The 26,392-nt window shown below is 41.7% G+C and overlaps 1 protein-coding gene across 1 annotated transcript; it reads right to left on the bottom strand.

The window, feature by feature from the left end:
* Window positions 1-50: 50 nt before the first annotated feature.
* On the bottom strand, window positions 51-26,262 carry fer1l4 (fer-1 like family member 4). Its single transcript, XM_067504559.1, has 49 exons — window positions 26,041-26,262; window positions 24,785-24,840; window positions 21,543-21,631; window positions 21,313-21,412; window positions 21,148-21,242; window positions 20,926-20,970; window positions 20,422-20,586; window positions 20,266-20,326; window positions 19,785-19,916; window positions 19,190-19,252; window positions 18,996-19,080; window positions 18,747-18,915; window positions 18,281-18,461; window positions 17,273-17,459; window positions 16,748-16,827; window positions 16,078-16,203; window positions 15,794-15,863; window positions 15,215-15,318; window positions 14,762-14,870; window positions 14,335-14,563; window positions 13,861-13,993; window positions 13,675-13,775; window positions 13,483-13,570; window positions 13,280-13,396; window positions 13,014-13,166; window positions 12,611-12,806; window positions 12,352-12,476; window positions 11,951-12,085; window positions 11,668-11,841; window positions 10,114-10,224; window positions 9,870-10,031; window positions 9,588-9,762; window positions 7,619-7,734; window positions 7,398-7,514; window positions 6,862-6,901; window positions 5,899-5,996; window positions 5,410-5,544; window positions 5,215-5,334; window positions 4,973-5,100; window positions 4,712-4,882; window positions 4,222-4,376; window positions 3,850-4,031; window positions 3,390-3,475; window positions 3,196-3,294; window positions 2,889-3,006; window positions 2,224-2,347; window positions 1,393-1,697; window positions 999-1,099; window positions 51-778 (listed from the first exon to the last, which is right to left on the bottom strand). The coding sequence occupies exons 1-49, from the start codon at window positions 26,117-26,119 to the stop codon at window positions 598-600; spliced, it is 6,171 nt and encodes a 2,056-aa protein (XP_067360660.1). The 5' UTR covers window positions 26,120-26,262; the 3' UTR covers window positions 51-597.
* Between the last annotated feature and the right edge of the window lie 130 nt (window positions 26,263-26,392).

Below are 26,392 nucleotides of genomic sequence, written 5' to 3'. Positions count from 1 at the left end.
TTTTTAATCATCGGTTTGCTGCAAGTATAGACAGAATCACTGTTTCAGACTGATATTTATATATTGTTTTTATTATTTACTCAGAAATAGCAGCTAACATTCAGTCTGATCATTCTGAAACTGGCACAAATGTGAATATTTACCTGAGTTGAGAGTCAGTGCAAAGTTTAACAAAAGGAATGTGTTTATTTACTGTATATATTATATGAGTTTCAAAATAAATATTGTGACAACCATATTGATTACATTTAAAAATCTTTAGATTTATGTCTGTATTTAGGAAAAGTACAGATTTTGCAGTGTATCTGTCCAGTTTTAAATTATATAATAATAATAATAATAATATGATTTAAATTTGCAGTGATAGAGACATTTCCTCTGGTGAAGGATGGATCCAACAGTAAAACAGATTGTTCCTCCAATTATCCACAAGGGTTTTGGATAACGCAGTGTAGTAACTGTTTAATATATTAAATTCTAAACTACTAAATTACTAAATTCTACTTATTGAGTTCCACAGAAACAGGGTTTCAGTTTGTGATGAACTGGACCAGTTCAGGAGCAGGCACCTGAGACATCCAGCAGGAGGTGACAAATTCATCCATTAACGATGAGGGCAGATATTTGCTGTGGCATCGTGTAGAGGATGAGGACGAGGAAGAGCGTGAGGATGGCGAGGATGACCAGAGCAATGATGTACTTCTTGTACTTTTTCCAGATGAGGAAAATGAAGGTCTTCATCGGGTTTATAAACCAGTTGAAGCTGGTCGTGGGACGACTGGGAAAAGGGGGACAAGGACGGGAAACTTTAAGAATTTGTTGTTGACCAGTAACAAGCCATCATGACAGTTATGAGCAATGAGGGAAAATTAAAGTCAAGATGTTGCATGGTAATTGTGGACAAAATTATTAATTTAGTAAATGAAGACATCATTTAAGGTTTGTGTAAGTGTTGAGGAAAACAAGTCCCAGCAAATGATAAAAACACTTGTGTTTACTTTGGTTTCTCCAGAGGCTCTGGCTCCTTGCGGGCCCGGCCGACAGGGTTTGCCTCCGCCTGCTCCAATGCCACCAGCTGAAGCTCGGCCTCCACCTTCCCCTTCACACACACAATCACACACAGACACACACACTTTCAGAGTTATTCAAATAATCAAAGTGATGCTTAAATGATAATAGATTTGCACACATCTGCTTTTTATGTTGTAAATTATCCAAAAGTTGTGGTAAGACATAAAACAGGCAAATTGAAGGCCCCAAAGGTAAAATGCTGTATGAATACAGTAAATTCAACTCTTGACTTCCTGTGGAAAGATTTTATAATTAAAGCCAACAAGAAAATTGAGATTGTCTACAGCTGCCAGAAAACTTTTTTATGATATACTTTCATACCATTAACAGGAAAGTATTGCCACTGCTGTCAGTGTACTGTATGTCCTCTGGTTTCAACTTGCTCCTCTTGTCCTTGTTCTTCTTGGTCTTTTTCTTCCCCTTTTTCTTTGCCTCCTCTTTCTCCTTCTCCTCCCTCTCAAAGTCCTCAGCTGTCTTCAGGCGGATCAGAGGCCACCAGCCCTTCATCTTCTTGGCACGAAAGATGGAGACTCGAGGGCCAGCACGGTCCTTCGCCATGTCAATCGTACACTTACCGGCTGACTTTGCTGGACGCACCATGTCACTGAGGCGCAGCTCGATGGAGCCTGAAGAAAAGAAGGGTGATGAAGAGGTAGATGAAGAACATGTTAGTATTGACTCCCTGGCTTTAGTGAAGCTGTTTCATCCCCTGAATCTTGAACAGGTGGATAAATAAACCATTTTAAAATATTAAAAAGCAGAAAATGACAGAAGCTTAAGTAAAATTACTGACAAAGTGAAATTTGGATTTTAATGTACATTGTTTAATTTTTAAAAGCAAAGTTTCCAATAGTGTCAGTCCAAAGCCCAGATTAATCACTGGCTAACTGATGCTAATTTTGCCATACAAATTTTAAACCATTAATGAAATGCAAAACGCTGATTCAAAATGATTCAAATTAAAGGCCTAGCAGATATGGGAGGACTTATGCTCTTTCAGCTTCTTTTAATTTGGAATATTTGCAGGAAGTGTTGTGACAGCAGCTTGACAACAGTAAATAAAACCATAAAGCAGATTAGTAACAATCAACAATAAAGATTGGCTTATTATTAAATCTTTGTTGTTTAATATGAGTCTGTGCTCTGTCTTACCCAGGAAATCGTTGGCGGCGATGCGATCGTAGTCCCAGACCTGGAGAGTCAGAACAGCCGGCTGACGAAACTCGGACTCCTCCAGAGAGAAGATGGACTCCTTCTTCTTATACACCACCTCTTTCTACAGGAACACAGGACATTTACAGACTCTCCAAAACTAACAAAAAAACTGAGAGGAAAGACTGGTCATGAAAACCACACACAACCTGATGGTGATGCTAAGGGAACGATGCTGTCAAATTATCCAGTTGGTCTTTGAGATAACAAGAATCCTTGAGATATAATCATGGCCTATGTTATTATGGATATATTGAGTCAGACTGAGATGTTCACGTACATCTCTACTGTTTAAAGATAACCACCCACTCTCTGAAATGCTGTTTGACAATGTACTTTGTGCTATTAGGTCCAAATAAAACTCTAATAAAAGTGTTCTGCGAAGCTTCTCAAAACAAGTTCACAAACTTTTGAATAAAATGTACTTAGGGTTTAATGCCACATTCTGTGCATCAAAGTTACTATCTGACGAATATCATAGATGGTTAACAGAAGGCCTCATCACTAAAATTAATAGGATTCATCTTCTAGGAATCAGTGGAATCATCAGCATGTTGAGCTTTTACCAAAATGTACAGTGTGTGTGTGTGTGTGTGTGTGTGTACCTCAGTGGGAAGGTAGTCGAAGCGAAAAATAAATCTCCAGTTGAAGTTTCCTTCTCCGGTCAGAGAGTTAAAGTGGACGTCAGTTTCCTGTTTGTCCCCCTCCAGCCCCTTTATCCAGCTGCTCACAGACCACAACAGAACCCAGGATGAATTAAAAGGGCTTATTACAGTGCCTCCACTCAGCTCGTGGGCACTCATGCTTGCAGCCCAACAAGCACTGTGTCCAGTGGTAGAGGAGATGCTTGTAAAACGGTTGACACGACTGTGTGTGTGTGTGTGTGTGTGTGTGTGTGTGTGTGTGTCTAACCCTTTAACATAGATGTCGGAGGATGGGTCCCCTGTAAATGGGTTGACGTCGTCTAAAAACACATCGTCCGTGTTCCAGATGATCACACGCATCTCGTACCTGGAGTCAAAGAATAGACAACAAATTATAACAAAAAAAAACCCTCTCTTTCTACTCTCTTCTACTCATCTCTACTCGAAAGTGTATTGACTTACTGTTCAGGTAAACGTGGCTTTATGTCCACAGGGGGCGGGGCTGGGACATCAGTGGGAAACATGTCCACCCACATATAAAGGTAACCCTGCAACACACGCACATTCATGCACATTACTGATGATCTTCTTCTTCTTCTTCTTTTCCTTTCGGCTGTTCCCTTTCAGGGGTCGCCACAGCGAATCATGTGCCTCCATCTAACCCTGTCCTCTGTATCCTCTTCACTCACACCAACTAACTTCATGTCCTCCCTCACTACATCCATAAATCTCCTCTTTTGTAGCAGTCGTCCTGAAACTACGGAGTCCATTGTCTGAGTTCCAGTCCTCCTGGTTACGTTGTCGAGGGCAAGACACTAAACCCCAAAGTCGTCTCTAATGTGTGCTGCTTACTTGTAAGTCGCTTTAGATAAAAGAGTCTGCTAAATGACTCATTTTGGTTGTAATTGTAAATATTGGCTACCTGTGGCAGTCCAGGTTTGTCCTGGTTCAAGAGGGACCGGATCTCCACGTGCTCTGGGACCAGCGGCATGGCGCCAGGGATGAACTCCCTCATCTCGCCCCAGCGTTGTAGCACATTCAGGGATGCGTGCTCCTCCATCTCTGCCTCTTCCTCTGGGGTTCTCTGGTTCTTCTTCAGCAGGGCTGGAGAAGAACAACAGCAATAAACAACAACTACCATCAAAGTGTTAAGACTCTTATTGTTGATGTGTGTCTTTTTAGAAATGGGAGTTTATGCAGGAAGAAAGGAACAGCAGTACTGCTATTAAAGTCAACAGTAGAAGAAACAGTAGAGCTAAGTAGTGGTACATGGTATTGTTTGTATGTGTGCTACCTTCAGGTACTGCCTCATTTGGGATCTTAAAGATCTTGTTGAGGACTTTGACTTCAGATGATCTGTACTCTGGAGATGGGATGCCATTCTTCTTGCAGAGCTCTGCCAAGATGGTCGACGGCTTCTTCGCATCACGCCACTTGTTGTAGCCATCACTGAGAGAAAGAGATCAAATGAGAAAGGTCCACTACTGACAAATCACTTAACATGATCAAAGTATTAATATGTTGTATAACTGGTTGTCATGTGTCTCACTGCCATAATATTGGTTCTAAGATATTGCGATACTCATATATTGGAATTGTTTTGGCGTTGAAAGGTTTGGGTTCTTGTGTGTTTTGGTTCTGCTCCTAGTAGTTCAAGTTTTCGTTCTAACATGCTATAGTTATAACATCATTGGTTGTAACATTTTGAGTATATTTTCAGTGGTCTAGTACCAGTTTTAACCTGTGCTAGTTGTGTTTCTAAAAGCATAAGTTGTGGTACTAACATGTCATAGTGCAGAGCCAAACCACATGAGGCTCTGTGGCGGCTGTAGAAGCGGTTCTCCAGGTCAACACGCGTGTCGCCAATGACATCATCAGAACCCACAAGATCGTGGTCCATCACTCTGATAGCAAGCTCTGTCTCCAGTGGAAAAGAAACTGTGAGTTCAAATACCCTGAAAGACAGAGTCAGACGTAGTCAGATTCAGACCATGAGACAGTCAGAGACCGTTGGACAGGTTCAGGTAGCAGAGAACTGTACTGACTCTCCGAATATGGGGTTGAGCTGTTTGGGGATGTAACGGTCTTTGGTGTCTAGGCTCTGGTTTCCACATCGGACCACCAGGTATGGATCTGCTTTACCATTGGGATCTGTGGGAGCCAGACTGGAGGCCTGCAGTAAACACAGTGAGTCAGTAGAACTTACAGTAGAATACAAACAACAATGAAACAGTGAGTCAGTCCAAAGCGCTGGACTGCAGAAGTAAGAAAACAATTGGCTGCTGACCTTGACAATGTAGACTCGGACTAAGACTTTGATCGGTGAGTTTTTGGGGACTCCATTTGTGATTTGACACTTGGCGTCTTCTTCATCTTCTGGATCAATTGGATAAACTAGGAAGGAGCCCTGAGGTTGGAGATTGTGGAATAATGAACCAAGAGTAACAGACAGACAGACAAACAAGCTTTCCAACTACGGTACCTTGTACTTTCCCATCAGCCTCTCATCTTCATCCTCCTCATCATCTTCAGGGCTCGATTTGCCTTTATACAGTGGGAAGATCTGCAGCCAGTCCTGAAACTGACTGAACTCTGACTCCAGATCACCTGAATACAGCTAAACACGCAAACACAAACCAGTGTGAAATCATTTTTGGGTCTGTCTTAAGAATGTGCCTCTTTGCCTGTGGACTGTCCCTGAGTTCTGCCTTGCCACCAGATCTAATCTGACAGAATCTGAAGTCATACTTTTTCCAACTGTCAATTCCAGCATGCACTGGGTCAGTTTTTAGCTGTGTTCAGAAACGGTCTAAAAAACCCCCCTTCAGATCAGGAATGGGTTGCTGTCCAAACTACCAGAGCCTTCTCAGATTCACATGACATGACACATCCATGTTTCTCAACTGTCCAAGTTTGTCACTGTGACCACAACAGACAGAACAGTAATCTACCAATCAAAGGGACCTCACACCTTTAATGTGGCAATCTTCTTGCGTTTGGGAGGTTCGATCTCCACCACGACTTCCTCCTCTTCCTCTTCAATGTTTGCCATGGTCAGATTTGCTCCATCTAAGCAGAAAAGAGAACTTCATTATCACAAAACCAACACAACAAATAATACTGTCTTCTGTCATTGTATTTGGACATTTTTTTCACACTGTGTTTTAGGACAGTTCATTTACACAAAGCTATAACCTCAACCCCATTTAACATCTGTGGCATGAACTGTGACACCTACTGTCCATCTGGGCTCATCACCCAACCCATCAGTGTTGGACCCAACAGCTGGACCTATCTAATGTTCTTAGTGTGGAATGAAGCAAATTCCTGCAGTCAGATTCTGAACATTGGGATGAATTCGTCCTCAAAGACAGTATGACTGTAGTAGATTGATGTTTTTGCTTTTGGAATCATGTGCGCAACACATGGCTATAATGTACCAGTGTTGACAGACATTTGACCCTCAGATCCTGGAAATCTGACCTCAGCAGACCTCCACAGAGTTCAACTTGGTTAAGCACTGTAGGGACTTTGCATTCAGAGAGCCAAATGAGTACAGTCTCTTCCTCTTGAAGTAGCTGTGGCTTCAGGGACAGAACAGGTGGTCCACTAATTGGAAGATCTCCTGCTCCTCCTATCCACATGTGTCCTTGGGCAGCAGTCTGAATCCGGTGTTGCTTTCGGTGTGTGCATGTGTTTCTGAGATTGTAAGTTGCTTTGAGAGGGAGAAAGGCATCTGCCAAGTGACTAAACAATTTTCCCCATTCACTTCACTACAGTCGAAGTTATATCACAGCAGCTTCTAATGGACATTAGAGGAACTCGAGCTAAACACACCGGCTATGACTTCAGCTAATGATTGGAAATATAAGCTGCATGTGTTAGTTTAAACATTTTGACATTGTTCCAACGAGACAAAAATGACAAACTCTACCTGTCTCTGCTTGTTCCTCCATCTCCTCCTCCTCAGCAGCCTGTAGACAGTCAACACGTTTGGTGCAGAATTTATAAAAGCTACAATATGCAACCTTAAATTATTCACTCTGATGCCCCCGGGGCCTCCATCTCCCTGCTCTGCTTTGCTCCAACATGCAGTGTGGAAACAAATTTCTCTGCACCACTGCCAGAGTTTCAACAGTAACTCTCTACAATTAGAGTTTTGGAGCATGTTTATTTGTACAAAATATTGTCAACAAATAAATAAATGATTCTTGTTATGATACAGTGTGGTAAAATATTTTGTATATTAAATAAATTATAATATTAAATACTATTATTCAATCTGATTAAATATTATTGTTATTCTTTTATTAATTCCTATTACACCATTATCATTAGTATTATAAATGAACTAAGTGGAAATAAAACCACATACCACCATCAGCAGACATGCATACATTACCCATAAGCAAACTAATGACATCACAATGACATCATTACGGTAGACAGAGAGGTAAATTAGCATCTGACCTGTTTCTCCAGCTCCTCCAGTGAAGCGTAGTATTTAGACCACCAGTCCAACTCCTCCTTTTCAGGCACCTCCTCCTCCAACTCCTCCACCTTCTTAATCAGCTTCTTCAGAGGAGACTGAGAGGGGGAAAAGTTTCAACATCAAGCCTTTCATTAATAGTTTATGGTTGAAATCTCTTCCTGTATTTTTTACACACACAGCAGGAGGTTGAGCTACGTACATTGACCAACTTCATGGGGTTGATGGGAATCTTTGACTGTTTGATCGGCAGACCACTAAGTCCGATTTTCTTTACCGATGTCAGAGCGCTGACGTTTGGCATCGATTTCGGCTTCACTGAAGAGACAGAGAAACTGCGTTCAGAAAAACTTTAATAGAAAACTCCCAATCATACAGATTCCATCGCAGATGATGCTGAGATAAATTTAGAGACTGGTCTTTAAAGAACTCAGTCATACATGTAAATCAATAATTTAAATTTGCAGTACCTCCAGAAAGTATTCCCACCACTTAACTTTTTTCACATTTGGTTACAGACTGATCCAAAATGGATAAAATTCATTCTTTTCCACAAAATTCTACAAACAACAATCCATAATAACAACGTGAAGGAAGTTTGTTTGAAATCTTTGTTAATGTATTAAAAATAAAAAACAAAATAAATCACACATACATAAGTATTTATGGCGTTTGCCATGAAAATCAAAATTGAGCTCTGGTGTATCCTGGTTCCACTGAGTATCCTTAGATGTTCCTACAACTTCATTGGAGTCCACCTGTGGGAAATTCAGTTAATTGGACATGATCTGTCTATAGAAGGTCCCACAATTAACAATGCATGTCAAAGCACAAACCAAGCCATGAAGGAATTGTCTGTAGACCTCTGAGACTGGATTGTATGGAGGCACAGATCTGAGGAAGGGTACAGAAAAAATTCTGCAGCATTTAAGTTCCTGATGAGCACAGTGGCCTTCCAGAAGAACAACCATCTCTCCAGCACACCACCAATGAGGCCTGAATGGTAGAGTGGCAAGACGGAAACCACTCCTCAGTAAAAGGGAAATGACATCCCGCCTGGAGTTTCCCAAGAGCCACCTGAAGGACTCTCAGGCTATGAGAAACAAAATTCTCTGGTCTGATGAAACAAAGATTGAACTCTTTGGCCTGAATGCCAAGCGTCATGTCTGGAGGAAACCAGGCACCAATACCATCCCTACAGTAAAGCACGGTGGTGGCAGCATCATGCTGTGGGGATGTTTTTCAGAGGCAGCAACTGGGAGACTAGTCAGGATTGAGGGAAAGACAAATGCAGCAATCTACAGAGACATCCCTGATTAAAAAACCTGTTCCAGAGCACTGTGGAGCTCAGACTGGGGCCACGGTTCATCTTTCAACAGGACTATAACCCTAAGCACACAGCCAAGATTACAAAGGAGTGACCACGGGACAACTCTGTGAATGTCCTTGAGTGGCCCAGCCAGAGCCCAGACTTGAACCAGAGTAAACATCTTGAAAATGTCTGTGAAATAACACTCCCCATCCAACCTGATGAAGTTAAAGAGGTACTGCAAAGAAGAATGGAAGAAACTGCCCCAAAATAAGTGTGCTGGAGAACTTAATTAAACAAATTATTAAGCTAAGCCTGTGAATATTATGTGATCTTTTTATTTTGTATTTTTAATAAAGCTGCAGATTTCCAACAAAATTCTTTCACACTGTCAATATGGGGAATTGTTTGTAGAATTTTGAGGAAAATAATAATTTGAATACATTTCAAAATAAGGCTGTAACATAACAAAATGTGGAAAATGTTAAGCCCTGGAAATACTTTCTGGATGCACTGGAAAATCTTAACTCATGCCTAAAGAAGTAACTTTGAATTCTTCACTCAAATGTAAGTACAAAGCCCTACAATTTGAAGGAGATGAAACAGTGTCGTAAACATGCACATTTCTCCATCATCTGCTGGCATTAAATTCAACTGTTTCAAAATTTGCCTTGCTGTCTTTACCATTTATAATGAAACACTGGTTTCAAATGATACCTGGCCTGACATCCTCTTTTCTTTTACTTACATTTTTTACAACTTTTCTGGAAATTGTGTTTGTATAAGTTGGTTAGTGAGAGGTCAAATAAGTTATGGAAAGATGTTACCATTATCTTCATCACATTTCTTTGGTAGCTCTTACATTTTGGTTTCGGCTTCTCCTCTTCCTCCTCTGGCTCCTCCCCAGGGTCTCTCGGGGCGTAGTCCATAAGGCTTTGGACTACATGGGATCCAACCAGTGCGAGCCGGCCGAACGCCCGTTGCTCCACCACGAACAATGTCAGAGGAGGGTGGAGGTAGGCCTGCTCCGGTAGCTCCTGAGTGAAAAGCATGAGGGAGGATGTTATTGTAGAAACATGCTATGGATCCATCAGATTGAACTAATGTCAGGATTTAAGAATCATCACTCATGGCAGCAACTGACCACATCGATGTAGCGGACTATCTCTTTGAAGTTGGGGTGAGTCTTGAAGCTCTCGATCTCTTCAGACTCCAGCTGACGTCCTGCACACTCCACCTTCACCATGGGACGCTCCACCTCAAACAGCTGCACCCGCTTCAGGTCCCTCAGACCCCAGAACAGCACCTGAACACCGACGGTCCAATAAGTAAAATAACTCAAATTCTGCAACATGTCAGCAGACACTGTATATGCGTGTGCGTGAGACCTCGATTCTGAAGGTCTTGAGAATAGGTCGGACTCCCTCGGGGATCATATAATATCTCTGATCCACCTCATACGTCAGCTCCTTAGGATCCACACTGATGGGGAGACAGGGCTGTAGGGGGGAGTCATTAAATAAATACACTTGATTTCGGTGTTGTTACAGGGTTAATGACAACTCTGGTCTTATTTTAGCGCTTTTGTTAATCATTTCTTCCAGTTAAAACCTGAACCACCTCAGCGTGGTTGTTTTTTTCCCCTTCGCCAATCAGTCAAGTTTCTTTTTTACATGCATGTCTGTCCAGACTCGTATTTATAACATTTCTGAGATCCCACGTTCACGAGAATGAGACAGAGGACGGACAGAGGGATGGACCATTCAAAAATGCCACAGTTGTTGCCAACACAGAGGCATAATAAAATTGGTCTCACTAAGCTATATCTAAGATTTTTTTGAGCATGACTGGGAAGAATTTGTCTGAGTAATCAGATGATAAGAATGATTAAATAGACAATCCAGATGAGCTAAACCATAGACTCTGGATGTCCAATTGAATATGAGCACACTTGCTGTGCAATAATCCCTTCTTTTGTTCATGAAGGTCTGTATATTCTGGGAAAAAATCTATTTAGCTTTACCTAAGGTAGGAACAGTATGTTCTCTTTATATCCGTATAATAGTTTTTCTTAAGAGGTGACATCACTTTTTGTTGTTCAGTCAAATGCAACACACAAAGGAGATCCTCTGTTTGGTGCTGCTTTCTATCAGATGTCATCATGAAAAAGTGATTTGATATCAATAGTGCATGTGCGTATCCATGCCAGGGCAAGCGGAAACCATGAATCTGCCTTAACCTTGAGGTTTGTTTCAGTGACTGGCCTTGTTTGGTGTGTTACATTCATTTCTTTTCCAAGTGATTTACATCAAGAGTTTTCAGCTGCAAACATTTCATTGAGAACCGTCTCATGCACTTCCAAATAGCTCAGAGGCCTGATCTTTGCACTAGCATTCGATACCCCAAATCACTGAATATCAAAGGATTCACAGCAGTTAGTGGGTTTACTTGTAGCTCACAGTAGTTTTTTGCATCAGGCAAATTTGCGTTGTTGGCCTGTTCCCAACTGATTTGAAAACCTGTCTGCCATAGTGAAGCTGGCATGTGAGTTTTTTAATCTCTTTTGCAAAGTGAGTTTGCATTGTGTGTCTTTTTAATTGCTTTGTGACTCACTTCAGTGTCTCTTTTTAGTTATTTTGTGTCTCCAAAGGCCTTTGGGCATTTGCCTCAAAGGCCTGATAAGGAATCCATCCACTTACACTGAAATCTCTTAACAAATGTGGTGTGCTGGTGACGGGATTTCCAAAGCTATTTGTCAAGCACTAGGGGGAGTTTAAAGCATTAAGGGAAGAGAAAGGTGGGGAGTCAAGAGTAAAGGCCCAAACAAGAGGTGCACAGTAACTGACAGTTACCATTGAAATAATTTACAAACCACAATAATCCGGTATCATAATTACGAATGACAAAAAACAGAGAGACACTAATTGATTGACAGGTGTCACCTCTCCAAACCCAGAGTAGTCCAGCTCAATGAGCTCGAAAGCGGCCAGCAGCTCGCCAGCGGGGACCCTGCCCATGCTGATGTCATAGAAGCGGAGCCGTGGCTTTTCATAGTAGAGCTCCACAGGTTTAAACTCCGGTTCAGCAAATGCACGGCCCAGCGGCTTTGGACTTCCCTGTACACACGCACACACACACACACACAGACTGTTCTATCATCACTTCCTGAATGCGCCGACAAATCCCAGAATGTGGAGGAGAAGAAGTGGAGGAAGACAGCGTTACCACTGAGTCGTAGTCGAAGAGATTGATGATGATGAGAGGTGGGTCTCGTTGGAGCTCCTCTCTTGTTCCCTCCAACAGGACTCTGTCGAACAACAAACACTCACACCAGGCAGGAGACAGTGTGTCAAACAACACCTGAGTGTATACACACACACACACACACACACACACACACACACACACACACACACACACACACACACACACATAAATCTCAAGTATAAAAGTAAATGTAAGTTTTGATTTAAATGAAAATCTTTTGTATCTAATGTCATCTTTAATACTAATGCCCTGATATTTTTGCCTCAGCAGCAATAATCACAGCTTTTTTAATTTGCTGGTAGAGGAAATCAATAATAGAACAGTTCTAATAATGTAACCAGTGTGATAGTAGTACTTACCCTGGTGACCTGGCACTGTGTAGAGAACAAGACTTTGGCGAATGGATCTGACAGGCCATCATCATCAGCGGCCAGCAGTCCACGTCCTTGGTACACGTGACATCGTAGCTGGAAGTATCTGCTGTCTGTGGAGAGACAGAGCACTACCTCACCAAAAGCATTATGACTGACGAGACAAAAAATTAAAGTAATTACAGTTTGTATAAACAAACGAGGAGTCCGTCAATCAATATTTCTGCTCGAGTCCCCGGTGACTCACCCTGGCAGCACAGACTGACAGGCAGCTTCTTCTTCCCTGCATGGGCCAGCCTCCTTTGCTCTTCATCATCATCATCATAAACTGGCAGAAACTCCTCTGGTAAAGAGTTGGTGGCTTCTTTACTGTACTTGGCCAAACCGAGCCACAGGTAGACTTCCAGTTTTGCAAAGATCTCACTTGCTGCACCCCCAGGAGACTAAAAGGACACAGCAATACAACCACAACTGTTATCAGACTTAAAGTGTCATGAGTTTAAACAGATAACAGTGAGATGGAACAGCAAACATCAAACACTGTTAAACACCACGTAAAGAAAACAGAGCAGCAACTTCTAACGCATCTTCATTTATTTTAAAGACAGTGCAGTAAGTGTCACTGATGGTTTTTAGGACAGAACCTTTACCTTCATGTAGAGGGTGGTGACTCGGCTACAGTCCCGTCCCCTCTGCTCCTCCACCAGTGAGAACAGGATGGAGTAGGAGGGGATTCTGACGTATGCCAATCGCTTGGTTCCACTCAGCAGCCACAGAAAAACATCAGGGATGGTACTCTGGGGCTGTAGAAAGGGTGAGGAGGGGGTGGAGGGAGACAGACATGACCCATCCTGTACATACGGCAACCTTTAATGTCTTTGCAATTACCCATGGTGTCCTTTCTGTGACCTCTGACCTCTTTAGCCAGCAGGCGAAGCTTCTTCAGGATTTTCCTGCCATCTATCAGCCGTTGTTTAGCCGTTCGCCTGGTGATCCTCCGCCTGGCCCTCACTGCCTGTCTGGCCACCATGACCTGGAGACAGTGAGACATCACTGTCTAAGTTAGACAGACAGAATCTGACAGGTGGCGAAAGAGAGACCCAGGTGAGACAGACTGACCAAATTCTTCTTGATAAAGTCTTTCCTGCATTTGTCCAGATTGTTGGGACGAGACTGGGACTTCCTGTCCGACAAGACACTGAACTGTCTGCAGAGGACAGGATGACAGAAAGAGAGGAAGAAAGAGGGAACAAATCAAATCAGATCTAATCTTATTAAACCTAATTATTATTTTACAAAGAGGACACTGACTTGCATGAAGCCACCAGCTCCAGCATAACCTCCACAAAACGCCCCTTGACGTTACTCCTCGGCCTCCTCATGAGACGCTCCACCTCATCAAGACCAATCTCCTAAAAGATGAGTGGAGAGCATTAGACACAGATTGTCCTTTATTCTGTGTCACTAAACAGCATTTACAGATCACTTGACTCTCACCAGCCTGTCGGCCATCTTGCTGAGCCAGTTGGCCTGATAGAGACGAAAGCTGTGATCTTCAAACTGACTCCAGACAAACAGACACGGTTTCTGCCTCACAGATGGTGGCTGAAGAGGGATACACTGGTAGGACCTGAGAGGCAGATTTGACAGACGGTGGACAGTGTTTGTGCAGTAGTTACCTCCTCAAGGATCATCTTTTCATAGAAAATTTACTACATTTAAAATTTTTTAAAACATTTACTGTTTACAGGTTTGTTCATACATGCATTAAATTACTCACTTCACTTAGACACAAAAACCTCAATTTGTGCCACTTTAGCATGTAAAAATAGTGTGGCTTAGCAATAGGCGATTGCAACCTGTCCCCAGAGAAACAGCAGAGAATTGATGTTGTATCATCACTATCTGCGTGGGTGAAGTAGTTTCCTGTAAAGAATAGAAGTTATCTGTGTAGCCGCAGTGGTAATGTACCTGTCATACTCAGTGGGCTGGGGTCTCATAGCAACAGACACAGATCTGTTCTCAGGTTCAGGGTTCAGCACCTCCTCTCGATCCAGCTCCTCCTCTGACTCCAACAGACCCTGAACCTCCTCATTCAGATCTTCTCTGCTCCTTCTCAGCTCCTCCCTGCTTTTTCTCAACTCCTCCTTGCTCTGGGACTTCTTGGATCTCCCAACCCCCACCGCCTTTCCATAGTTTCCTACCACAAAACACAACCGTTCATGTAGCCCAGGTAGTCCAAACAACTTGCTGTAAGCTATTTAAAGGGCATTTTGGCATTTTAACTGTACTTGACTAAATGAAGACTTAAAACATATTTATTTCTCATTCTATCTGAAAGTGCTCAATTTTCTATCTTCAAGAGCATCTTAGGAACGACACAAAATGGACCGTTTACCTATGGAGAGCTCAAAGGTCAGTGGTCTTGTTCCTACGGCCGGATTTATCATAGTAACTTCAAACAGAGATGCAAACAGTAGAAACTCCTCCCTCTCTCCCAGGAAACCCTGAGGAAAACAACAAGAAGGAAATCTGACTAATCATAGGTAATTATTTTATTACATCATGGTAATCATTGTCACCTCTATGTAGATGACATTGAATTTTTTATTTGGATTAAGCCTTGAAATTGTCCGTATGATTTGACACAGTTTTTAAACATTGAGTACATCTACTGCCACTGTTGCAACTGACAGAATAGAACTTAAGGTCAGAAAGTAAATAGATGAGTGTTAGGACAGAAAAGAAAAAAGGCAGAAATAGAGAAAAATAAGGTGATTAAATTAGACATAATTGACAGAACCAAGACATAGTTTGACAGTGGCAACGTGAGTGGTAGTGCAGCACTGACCTCAGGGAGTGGGTGAATCTCCTCAATCTCCACCGTAACAGCCTCCGGTACCTCAACTCCTGCCTCCCCTGATTCATCGACCGCTCCACTGGCAGCTGTAGACGCTACAGCAGCGAAAAGAAATCCAATGAATGAACTTCATCTCAGAGTAGAGCTCAAATAAAAAGTCAAAAAAAAAAGCAGCCTGAGGACTCTGAGGTGTAATATTCAAATCAACAATGGCAATCGAATGAAAGTACTCATGTTTGCAGAAACATTAACACATGGTACATACTGCTTTCCCCCATCTGCAGCTTTTCATGCACATGCATGCTTGTAAATTTTGTAAGTTCTTGTGTAGAGAAATCGACAATTTGCAGTTACTGAGGTTCACGTAAACACACATAACGTCATCTAAGGTGAAAATGTGATTTGAACTTAAGAGGTATTTTTCTCTAAAACTGCTATTTGAAAATGGATATGGATGCTATTTGAATATTCCTTCCCATACAGTTGTTTTATGATGTTTGATATTATGGGAAACTACTAAACGTTGCAGTTTATTTTCTGATTTCTCCTTCTTCTCCTCAGTAGACCGACCTTCACTCTTATCCTTCTTCCTGCTGCTCTTCTTCCTCTTCAGTGCTAGTTTTCCCAGAGCTCCTTTCATCTTTAAGACACACAAATTGGACAAATTGTCAGTTAAGAGTCAGGTGAGTGTCAATAAAGTCATTTGAGACTTTATTACATACTGTAGTTGGTGAAGGTACAACAACTGGAACAACATGAAAAATGAAACGTGATGGGAAATACTGTATATTTCTGTGATGTTTTTAGTTTTCATAGAGCCCTGCTGTTATGGTAAAGTGCAAGTATGAAAGTACCTTTCCCAAGGCTGCTGATCCCATATCACCACTGACTGCAGAGGGTGAAGAATAAACTTCCACAGAGAGGGCGAGAAGGATCCGACCCCGATAAAATATTCCTTTACCCAGACCCTGGTTCAAAGCCTGGAGGAAAAAATCAAAAGTTTGTCTGGATTAGTTTGTTATAAACCTGCACAGCCTATGAACTATCACAAATACAGATATTAAAGACATTGCTCAGGCTTTGAAGAAATGCTTTGTTTGCTTTCTATATTTATTGTCCTTTGGGGAAATTACCGGTTACATGAGAAGACTGGCTCTCCTGTGTCAATAGTATGAGGCTACATTCGGAAGCCAGTTATCATAACACAAAGACGGGAAAAAGGAAGAACAACAGTCTGGCTCAACAACAAGTTGGGCTCTGTACAAAGATAATAAACTGCCTTCCAAGATTCACTAATTAACACATTATTACTTGTTTGTTTAATTACTGCAAAAAACGGAGTATTAGTCATGGTTCTGTGGGGGGTTGTGTGTGTGCTTCTTGGTGAAGTGCAGTGATTTTATTTCCTAGCCAGATGCCAGGTGTAATGATAACAGGACTTCTTACCAAACTCTCTGCAAGAAAACAAATAAGCGTATTTAAACCAGTCTTGAACTATTGCATCACATTTTGACTGTTTATTACCTGATGGACATCTCCAAGGGTGGAGTTTTGAGGAGAACCGTACAGGTTGACCCAACTTGGACCAAAAGTGGGGTTAAACCCTGCAGACAAAGGAAAAAGTACCCATCTTCTAATGCCTGCTTCCAGCATGATAATACACCAACATGAAATTCAGTTTACTAAACCTTTGTCCACCATCACTTATTCTTTTAGTAAAACATTTTGTCAAACTTTTGATTCCAGATGTTTTTTGCTTTTGTAATCACTGCTAAGCTGCAGCTGCTTTTCCAATGAAGCTCTATCAGGAACATTTAAAAATGTTTTTAATGTCAAATATTTCTACCAGAGTTAATTAGTTTCTATCATGATGCAGTATTTTATAATCAGCTTTTCAAATATGTTTAGAACACACAAGAAATGATAAAAGACGTGCTTCTGATGTCAACCTGTGTCCTAAAGGAACCTGGTTTTCTCCGCAGGTGAGGTCTGATGTTAAGTAGAGCGCTTTAAAGTTGAAAAAGTGCATGTTTTATCAGCATTTCGTACCATTCCTGGTGGGATCGGAAATCTGCTGCAGGTCGAGGAAGTGCGTGGCCAGCGCGATGTCTCCGATCTTGGCATCATCAAGGACCTGGACTCTGATTCGCTGAGCCAGAGGAGGAAACTGCTCAATGAAGGAGATCTCCTCATTCCAAACCGGACAGCTGGTCGCGCTAGCAACTGATGTCTCCCCCTGCACGCACACACACACACAGACACACAGACACACACACACACACACACAAACACACACACACACACACCCCCAAAGCAGGAGTTGAAATTTTCAGATTAGGGCACTTTTAGTGGTAATGTTTTAAAAAAGCCATTAGACTATTTGAAACAAAAGTTTTCAGGAACTATGGAACCAAAGGAAACTAAAAAAGTAGCATCTTTTTATTTAGCTTTTTTTTTTTTTTAAACTAGAACAAGCAGCAGCCCTGTCCGTGTCTGACATTCAGTCCTTTTTATGGCTGAACATTTCTGAGCTAGTGATACACATCCTTGTTTTAATGTGTCCTGCATCGTTTGGCACTAGTCGGACTCCTGCCAGTGGCTTTTAAGCTGATTTAGCATGTTTAGTTTGTATCTGTCCCGTTGGTAAAAGAGAGCACTCTGATTGGCTTTCCAGCTTCATCAAAGAGGTCACAGTATTAAAAACGCTTGTGCCACTTGTAACTTCCGTTAACATATACAGCATCTTGATTAGAAGTAGCTGTAGACTCTTTGGTGAGCAAAAATGGTGTGAAAATGTAAAGCTAACGCTGCTTTAGTTGTGGTTTGTATATCTGCAGTCCTATGTTTCCCACTTTTCCTATCGCGCAGATGCAGAATATACACGCTAGTGCATCAGTTGGACTTCATCACTACTCGTCCTTTGATGTTGGCCAGATGTGTCTTTGTCCTTAGAGAACAGGAACCACATTTAGTTCTTGCTTCCTCTGGTCAAAACGTATATTTTTGAGTTCCTAAAAATACATTTCCTGCAGTGAAAATGTGGAAATGTCAGTGTACCTGTTGTCCAGCAAAGGTCACTTGTACGTAGGGGTCAATGAAGACTGTCCGGTCAGTGACCTTTGACATCTTGGCCATTAGTCCTGCCTCCATAGTGGGCAAACCCTCAGCCCTGTAGATCCGGACACGGAACCGAGCCCACGGACGCTCAGAAGCCATACCACGGGGAAGCAGCAGGTTCCTGCAAAAATTGAGACAAGAGATCAGAATTTTTCACATCAATATGGTCCCTGACAACAACCTGCATTCAAACTATAAAGAAACTACAATGAGCCAACAGCTAAAAATGAGTCAATAATAATACAATTTAAATACAAAAATATAATGAAAAAACGAATTGGAAAATGTTTTAGTGCAGCTTCTGCCATCATCATTTTCCTCTGCGGTAACTTCTGTGTATGTGTAATATTTTATCCAATTATTATGTTATGTTGATGACTTGTCTGTAAACACAATTATTACTGACTTTTCTATGTCGTCATTGGCTCCGGCTGAGGAGCTCGGTGGCAGACTGGGCATGCCCAGAGCATCTCCCTTCATCAGCACACTGAGGCTGGCCTTGACGTAACCCTTGATCCCGGACCTGGTATCTCCCGGGTCGGTGAGAGGAGCCCATTTCTGGTAGAAGCGGTGATCTGGAGGGGCACAGAAGTCTGAGGTCAACAAATACTGCCGTAATTTAATCAGAGGGCCACAGTGAGAGCAGTACTGGTACCTGGCTGGTTGTACACAGTGGCAATGTCAATCTTAAAGGTTCCAATGTGGGTCATCAGGAAGGCCAGAGTCCGCCTGTGGACCACCTGAGTGGCGGTGACATCACAGGTGCTCAGTGTGATGGTGATCAGATTGAACACCATGGTAACAACAGTAGAAACATAGAGCAAAACAAAACAAAAGAGCAGAACTGACCTTTATCTCTACGACTTTATCGAAGAGAATCTCTGGAGCCTCCTGAAACTCAAACTGGAAATTCTGAAAGGGGAGAGGAGGTAAACAGCTGTACTGTATTATCATGTGCTGTACTATTTTCAACTGTCCTATTCTGTATTTGGTCGTACTATATTGTAATATGTTGTGCTATGTCCAGCTGGCTGCACTCTACTGTGTTTATTACAGTGTATTCACATGTGTTGTGCTGTGCTCTACTGCATAATACTAGAAATTACATTCTGCTGTTCTGTATTAAACCACACTATACTGTATTCAACTGTAATGGGGCGGCTGTGGCTCAGTTGGTAGGGCAGTCGTCCACGGACCACAGGGTCAGGGGTTTGATCCCCGGTCCCGGCTATATGTCGAAGTGTCTCTGGGCAGGACACTGAACCCCTAACAGCCCATTCCCATCCCCAGCAGTGCTGGTCCGAGCCTGGCTGCTAGTTGCTGCTGGTGGTTCAAGGGTATGTTATGTGTGTGTTTGTTTGTCTTTGTGTTTGTGTGTGTGTGTGTGTTTGTGTGAAGAAGCAGACCACTTGGTGTACTCTCTGTACTCTGCACTTCTCTGTACCTCGTTGTAGAATGGGCAGTTGGTGGATTTCTGCGTCGCGGTGTGTTTTTTCTGATCTCCCACTCTGATGAAAACTGCAGGGTTGATGTTGACTCCGACTAGTTTCTGAGCCTCCAGGATGTTCACATTCACCTGCACAGACACACACACACATAGTTCTTCTGACAACTGAATGGCTGCTAACACACAGTATCAGGCAGCTGCAGCTGCTGCAGTTGGTAAATAAACCAAGGGGTTGGACAGATATAGAATGATCTGAAACTCAGAGTTATTCTCTGTAAAGCCGAAGGAAGCTGCAGACATGAGTAATTGTTCTCTGTACTGAAGGCTGATTACAATAAGCTATGACTTAAAAATATAGATTATTGCCAAAGGGTTTTTAGCAACTGGGGGTAGGGGGTAAGTAGGGGGATGTCTGGGCTATTTCACTCAGCCTGAAACATGGACCTAAATAAACAGTTGAGTGGACGAAAGACCTCACCTGAAAACTCTGGACCTTTGGTGTCCCTGCATCAGCAGTTCTTGACACTGGCCTGCAACGACTACACACACACACACACACACAGATATTGTTCACAGTGGATTAATTTTACAGCACCCAGATGAGGAGCCAAAACTCTCTCTCCGATAAACAGACCTCAGCAGAGGAGTTAAGGTGATGTTGGAAGTATCCAAGTCCACCAGGTCATCATCGTAGTCGTCGTCATCATCGTCATCTTCATCATCCCCAGTGCGTACCAAGCTCCGCCCCAGACGCCGAGCCTCTCTGTCCAGCGAACTGGGGCGAGTGATAGTCTGCTGACTGACAGGAAACAGCGACACAGAGAGCAACAAGTTAAATTTAACTTAAATACTCTGTGTGTTTTATCCTTCAATCGCTACACCGCCATGCTTCTGTTATCCTCACACATATAAAACCGAATTTCTTTTAAAGGTTACACAGACAAAGAACCATGTAACAGATCAACAGTATGTGTAAAATTCATATTAGGGGAGGAGAGTAACATTTTGAAAAAGGTGTTACACTCAAATTCAAAACCCTGCTTTTAGGAGACCAACTGATACTGAAGCTTGTCCAATACTCAGGTCGATATTGTCTTTCCACAGATTAAACCGAATAAATGAGCATGTAAAATGTCACCTTTCAGGGTCATCAAATCCCGCATTTCGAATGACCACAGCTGATCTGTGGATGAAGGTAAGAAGGGAAACTAAGCCAAATGAAAGAAAAGAATAATCGTCTCAGGCAGTGATTAGTTTTCCTACAATGATGAAAGTGCAAATGAAACCTGGAAACTTTAGTTTTTCTATTCCACTGTTTAAATAGATTTATTTAGATATATTTAGTTCAGTGACATCTTACTCATCTTGGTCTTCAGACCCCAGGAAGTCATCCCCCTCCCAGCCTCCAGCTGTGCCCTCAACGGGATGATATTGAATGTCCAATTCTATGTAGATCTACAGAGAGAAAAGAAACCAACTTGATACCAACCACTGCCAGTCATCTCTCATGTGTATGTGTACTCACATCAGTCAGGCTGTAGTTGGCATCAGTGAGCCGTTCCCGTAGCAACAGCCTCCCAGCAGTAACAACGTGCTGGAGACTGACGACCAACCTACCAAGGAGTCTGCACACACACACACACACTTTAGTTATTACTGATATGACAAACACGTGTTAATATGTATGTATTTTGTTTACGTCTTGTTCTATGGTGCTGCCGTGTCCTGAAAACTCTAGAAAGACCAATGTGTTACCTGCTGGAGAAGACTTTACTGCAGTTGTAAACACTGATGGACAAAACTTCATCTTTAATCCCTTTACCATAGTGAGGCCAACGGAAATTCTGCAAGCAAACACACACACACACACACACACACACACACACACACACACACACACACACACACAGAGGTTATTTCCATAGTGAAAGTGCTTCATTTACGCTGCAGGACGAAAATAAAAACATTTTTAGTTATTTTTTTAACTAATTTAACTCAGTTTTGGTTAAGATGTAGACACGTGCACAATCCCTCTAGCACATTTGCCAAAAACATCTATTTAAAGAGGTAAAAATCATTTCTAAAAAGTATTCTCATATTTGTTGCATGGTTTCCACACATTCACCTAATGTGGGTTACCGCTGCAGGAACCTAATGAGCCAGAACTGAACTTTTGCCCCTTGGTTCAGGTTCTGCTTCCGATTCCACAGCCTTTAGCCTGCTCTGCAGAGAAAGTTCTGGGAGCTAAATTTCAGCACCCGTCAGGAGGTCTCTCTAAATAGAATTCCAGGAACTTGCGTGGGGAGTAGGTGATAGTGGAACTGGTGCTTGTGATTGGTTAAATTTAAGTGTTGTTTCCTCTCAGGCATCAGCATAACAAGCATCATGTGAAAACACACACTTGGGCGTAAACAGCAACTAAACACGACAGTGGAAAACCAAACCAGAACTGACCCTGTTTATCATACAGATTCAGGTTATGAGAAGCTCCAGGTCACAGATCAGATGGTGTAGGCTGTCCTACTCAATCTTTCTCCAGTCAGGAGAAAGATTCTTCCCACTCCCATATAAAAGTGTAATTTAACTGAACCTGAATAACAGCCACCACACTCTGATACAACCGTCCACGCAACATGACAAAGAAAAACTCAAACCAAAGCATGAAGGAAAAGACTTTTTTCTGTCTCTACTGTGGACACTGTTGACCACAACCATTAATCACCATGTGTGAGGGTTAGACATGCACACACACACACACACCTGGTCACACCTGAAGAGCAAACACCACCTGACTCAGGTAAAACTCATACACACGTTACTGTAACTATATTATGTTCCCTGTCAACATGTTCATATCAACAAATGGCTGATGTAACAAAGTGGGTGGAGGCTTCACTTCAACAAATATTTTCTCCTTGTATTGAAGTTTATTTGATGCAGAACTCACACAGCCTCCTGAGCATTATGGTAGCAGGTAGAAATGTTTTGCGTTTGGTCTGACAATGGCTCTAAACACTACAGTACTTATGAACCTCCATAGAAACTGTTACTATGGAGATGCCTCCTCTCACTGCCGTAAAGTTATTTATCTACTACAGTTTAATATAAGTACTACTACTACAGTAATTTCCCGACATCACTGAGCTGAAGTGAAACTGTAATGTTTCATGCAAAAATCTATTTTGTGGTCATAAAATCCAGCTCTACATTGTATCATGTTTATTACATCCAGACAGAGATGGAAATAAACTGCACTTATTACTAGTTACATTGTAGAGTAGATTCAAATTATCAATAATAAAATCTAAAAAGTTATGATGTTATATTATAGGCTAATTCGTTACTTTTACTCCACTACATTTATTTTACAACTTTGCTATTTAGGTTTTGCAGAAGTAGATATTGTCCACTAATATATAATGATGGAAGGATCTTTCAGTACATAAAGAGGTTGAAATTTTTCTTTTTTCATGTCTATATGTGTAATTTTCTACCAACAAAATGGATTTAAAATGAAACATTAAACATATGCTAAATGTGTAAACTGTCAGTTTTTTTAGGGTTTTGTTAAAACTATTCTACAAGCCATGTAGGGAGTACAACTATATTTATTCACCCCCCTATTTGGACAAGTGGCTGATCAGGTGTGTGTGGTATTTCCTCATGAATTCATTCACAAACAAGCAGATAAAGGGTCTGAAGTTTATATTAACAGAAAAATCTTTAACATCCAGTCCAACGAGCTGGTTTACAGAGCAAAAAAAAAAAAAACATGCCACTGTCCAAATACAGGAATCCGTTTTATCAAGTGAATTCTAAACATATTTATCGTCCATTTTATGTTGGTTGAGATATTTAACTCAGAAGCAAAACTTGGCTGACAAGGGTTCACCGCTGTTCATCAGCATTCATCCTGCGGGGACCATGAATGTTTGTACCAAGTTGCTGGTGAGACATGATGGTGGTGATTCCTGCATCATTTGTCACCTTCACAGAGTGTAATAGAGTGAAGTAGAATCACGCCAGCTGTGTGTGTGTTGAAGGAGTGGCTCTGCGTGTGTGTGTGTTCCGTAGGAGTGGTACATTTTCCCATCGGCCCCATTAAAATAGTTTCAGTCTGTGAGCAGATTAATAACTGCAGCTTACTGCTAAAACACACAGAGGAAAATGTGACAAAGGTCATGGATTTGAAATCTCAGCACCTTCTCATCATCACTGCCGCTGAAGTGACCTGTAAGGTTCAATCTGATCAGTTCATTGATCACCTGTGGCTCAGTGTGTTGTTGTATGAACATGTTTTGACTTTGTGTCAATATGCAGGTTTCCAAAATGTGTAATCAACAAAACACATCTCTGAGTTAGGAAAAAATCCAAACTAAAGGGTGACATTAGCCATTTTAAGTGTGTTCTCAAGTTTGGGGTCTACATAAATATGGAAATATTAAAATCTTTCCTCTTTCTTCCTAAGATTAAAATATGTCAGTTTCTGGCTGAAAACTTCCTCCAGATTACATCTATTCAGTTCAGATGATGTTATCGGGCTGCTCTAAATACAGTTTATACTTAACTCACTCTGCGTGTTACAGCTGTTTAATGGTTCTGGGGCTCTGTGTTTGACATGCATTTATAGTTTTAAGTTGGGGATGGGTGACAGATGACAAATGAGCAAATTGAAAATGCACAGAGTTGTTGTGCTTAGAATTCTCCGTCGGTGCACAGATTCTCTTTTCTCAAAGCAGTTTCTCAGTATATCCAGCTCGCTCAAGGGGAGTAGCTCCCAGACACGTCTACCAGAGGTTGCACTTGGTTGAGTAGCTTGTTTATAGGAAAATGATGACAATGTCATATGTGCATTAGCCTTGATTGTTTGTAAACTAAAATGTTGAGGTTTTCCCGTTCACTTCAATACATTCACATGTATAACAGCGCCACCCAGTGGACATCAGTGGAACTGTGTACATCAGCTCTGACTTGTTCTAAACATCAGGTTCACTGACCTCGTTGAAGATGGCCAAGTTCTCACACTGCAGCGCTCTGGTCTTGTGGGTGAAACCTAAAAGACAGATAGATATGTAACCATAGCAACAGTAGTGTTGACAAGTCAAGTCAACTGGTGAAAGTAGTTTCATCATTTATTAAACTGACCACAGCTGTTGCTCAAAAGTTGGCCAAAAGTGTATTGACATACAGACATGATAGAAAAAAAATATGTGGACAGTCATTCAAAAAACAAAGTATCCCTGATAGTGAAATAACACAGTGTGTTTTGAATGCATATCGTGCCCGACTCACATTTTGGTTTATATTAATGCTCCATATGCTTTTGGCCATATAATGTAGGGTCCAAAACACCACATCAACAATTGTGAAATTTTCATGTAAAACAGGAAATAACTAGTTTGATGTTATATAAATCATGACATGTAACATATAGAAGATATAATTAATATTCTGCACCTATTCTAGAACATTGTTGCATTAACGTTGTACAAAGGCTCAGGTCTCCATGAGTTTAACCCACTGAAGCACACATTCAAATCAACACCAGCTTGCAGTCACAATTATAACTGACCCCAGTACCATTGCCAAGAGAAAGTGTCAGAAGTTATTTTAAGGAAAGTTTGCCCAGTTTCAAATTGTGACTGGTATTGTAAAGCTCATTCATGCAGAGCAGAAGTGACCACATCACCAGGACATCACGTTTAGAGAACTGAACTGCAATTTAATCAGAAAAACAGAATTAACTAAACAAATTCCAAAGGAAATCTGTACGGTGGTGCTCTCAGAGGACAAGTACCCATCTGAAAACCAAAGTCATAAAGATCCACGGTACCTACAAAGACAAGAAGACCTACACTAAAGGAGACAGACAGTATGTCCCCCGCCCCACAGGGCCCCAATCTCAACATCAAGACAGTCACGGATGTATTATTAATATTATAATGATAGTCTCTGTGTGGAAATTACTGTAAATAGAGAAGATATAAAAAATGACCGGTCTTATCATTTAAGGTCTGAGTCATATTTTCACTGCTGCCAAACCTTGTTGACACAAGGCTGGAAGGAAAAATCTCCCTGCATCTTGAGGTAATACAGCCGCATTGTAACAATGAGCCCTAAGAGGAAAACCACAACTATAGGTAGATAAAAGTATTTAGCCAAGGACAGTCTATATGCTTTTGGTCAGATATACAGTTCATCTTAGAAGAAATTATATATGAGATATGATAAGACATGGTAATGTGTTACTGACCTCTGAAGCTGAGTTCAACTTTTCTGTCATATCGTCCTGGCAGGTTGGAGATCCTCCTCAGATTCACGCTGATGGACATGATGATCGTCACCTGATACCCGTCTGTCCACCTGTCCTACATCATGTCTTTCCAAAGTCGTCTCAACTGTCCTTTCCTGTCGGCAGCTACGAACTAACTGCTGTGTGTTTTCTGTCTCACAGGGAGATGGGAGGCACCTCTATACGTGTGTATAACTGTACATGCAGGCTCGTTAAAGTGTGTGTGCACAGTGGTGTGTGTGTGTCAGTTAGGGCAGGTCCTTGCTAATGTTTGAGAAAGTAAATAGAGTTGCTCAACTAGTTTCCTCCTTAG

Source organism: Channa argus, chromosome 5, assembly GCF_033026475.1.
Source record: "Channa argus isolate prfri chromosome 5, Channa argus male v1.0, whole genome shotgun sequence".
In the NCBI taxonomy this organism is placed as follows: domain Eukaryota; kingdom Metazoa; phylum Chordata; class Actinopteri; order Anabantiformes; family Channidae; genus Channa; species Channa argus.
The sequence above is the reverse complement of the archived record's forward strand: the minus strand, read 5'-3'. Positions and strand labels throughout refer to the sequence as shown.

Coding starts and splice junctions, on each gene's coding strand:
- fer1l4 (XM_067504559.1), bottom strand. CDS start 26,119: ATGTCCATCAGCGTGAATCTGAGGAGGATCTCCAACCTGCCAGGACGA. Junction 11,842..11,950: donor TCTTCGACTACGACTCAGTG/GTAACGCTGTCT, acceptor GCGTGTGTACAG/GGAAGTCCAAAGCCGCTGGG. Junction 7,515..7,618: donor ACCCCATGAAGTTGGTCAAT/GTACGTAGCTCA, acceptor TCCCCCTCTCAG/TCTCCTCTGAAGAAGCTGAT.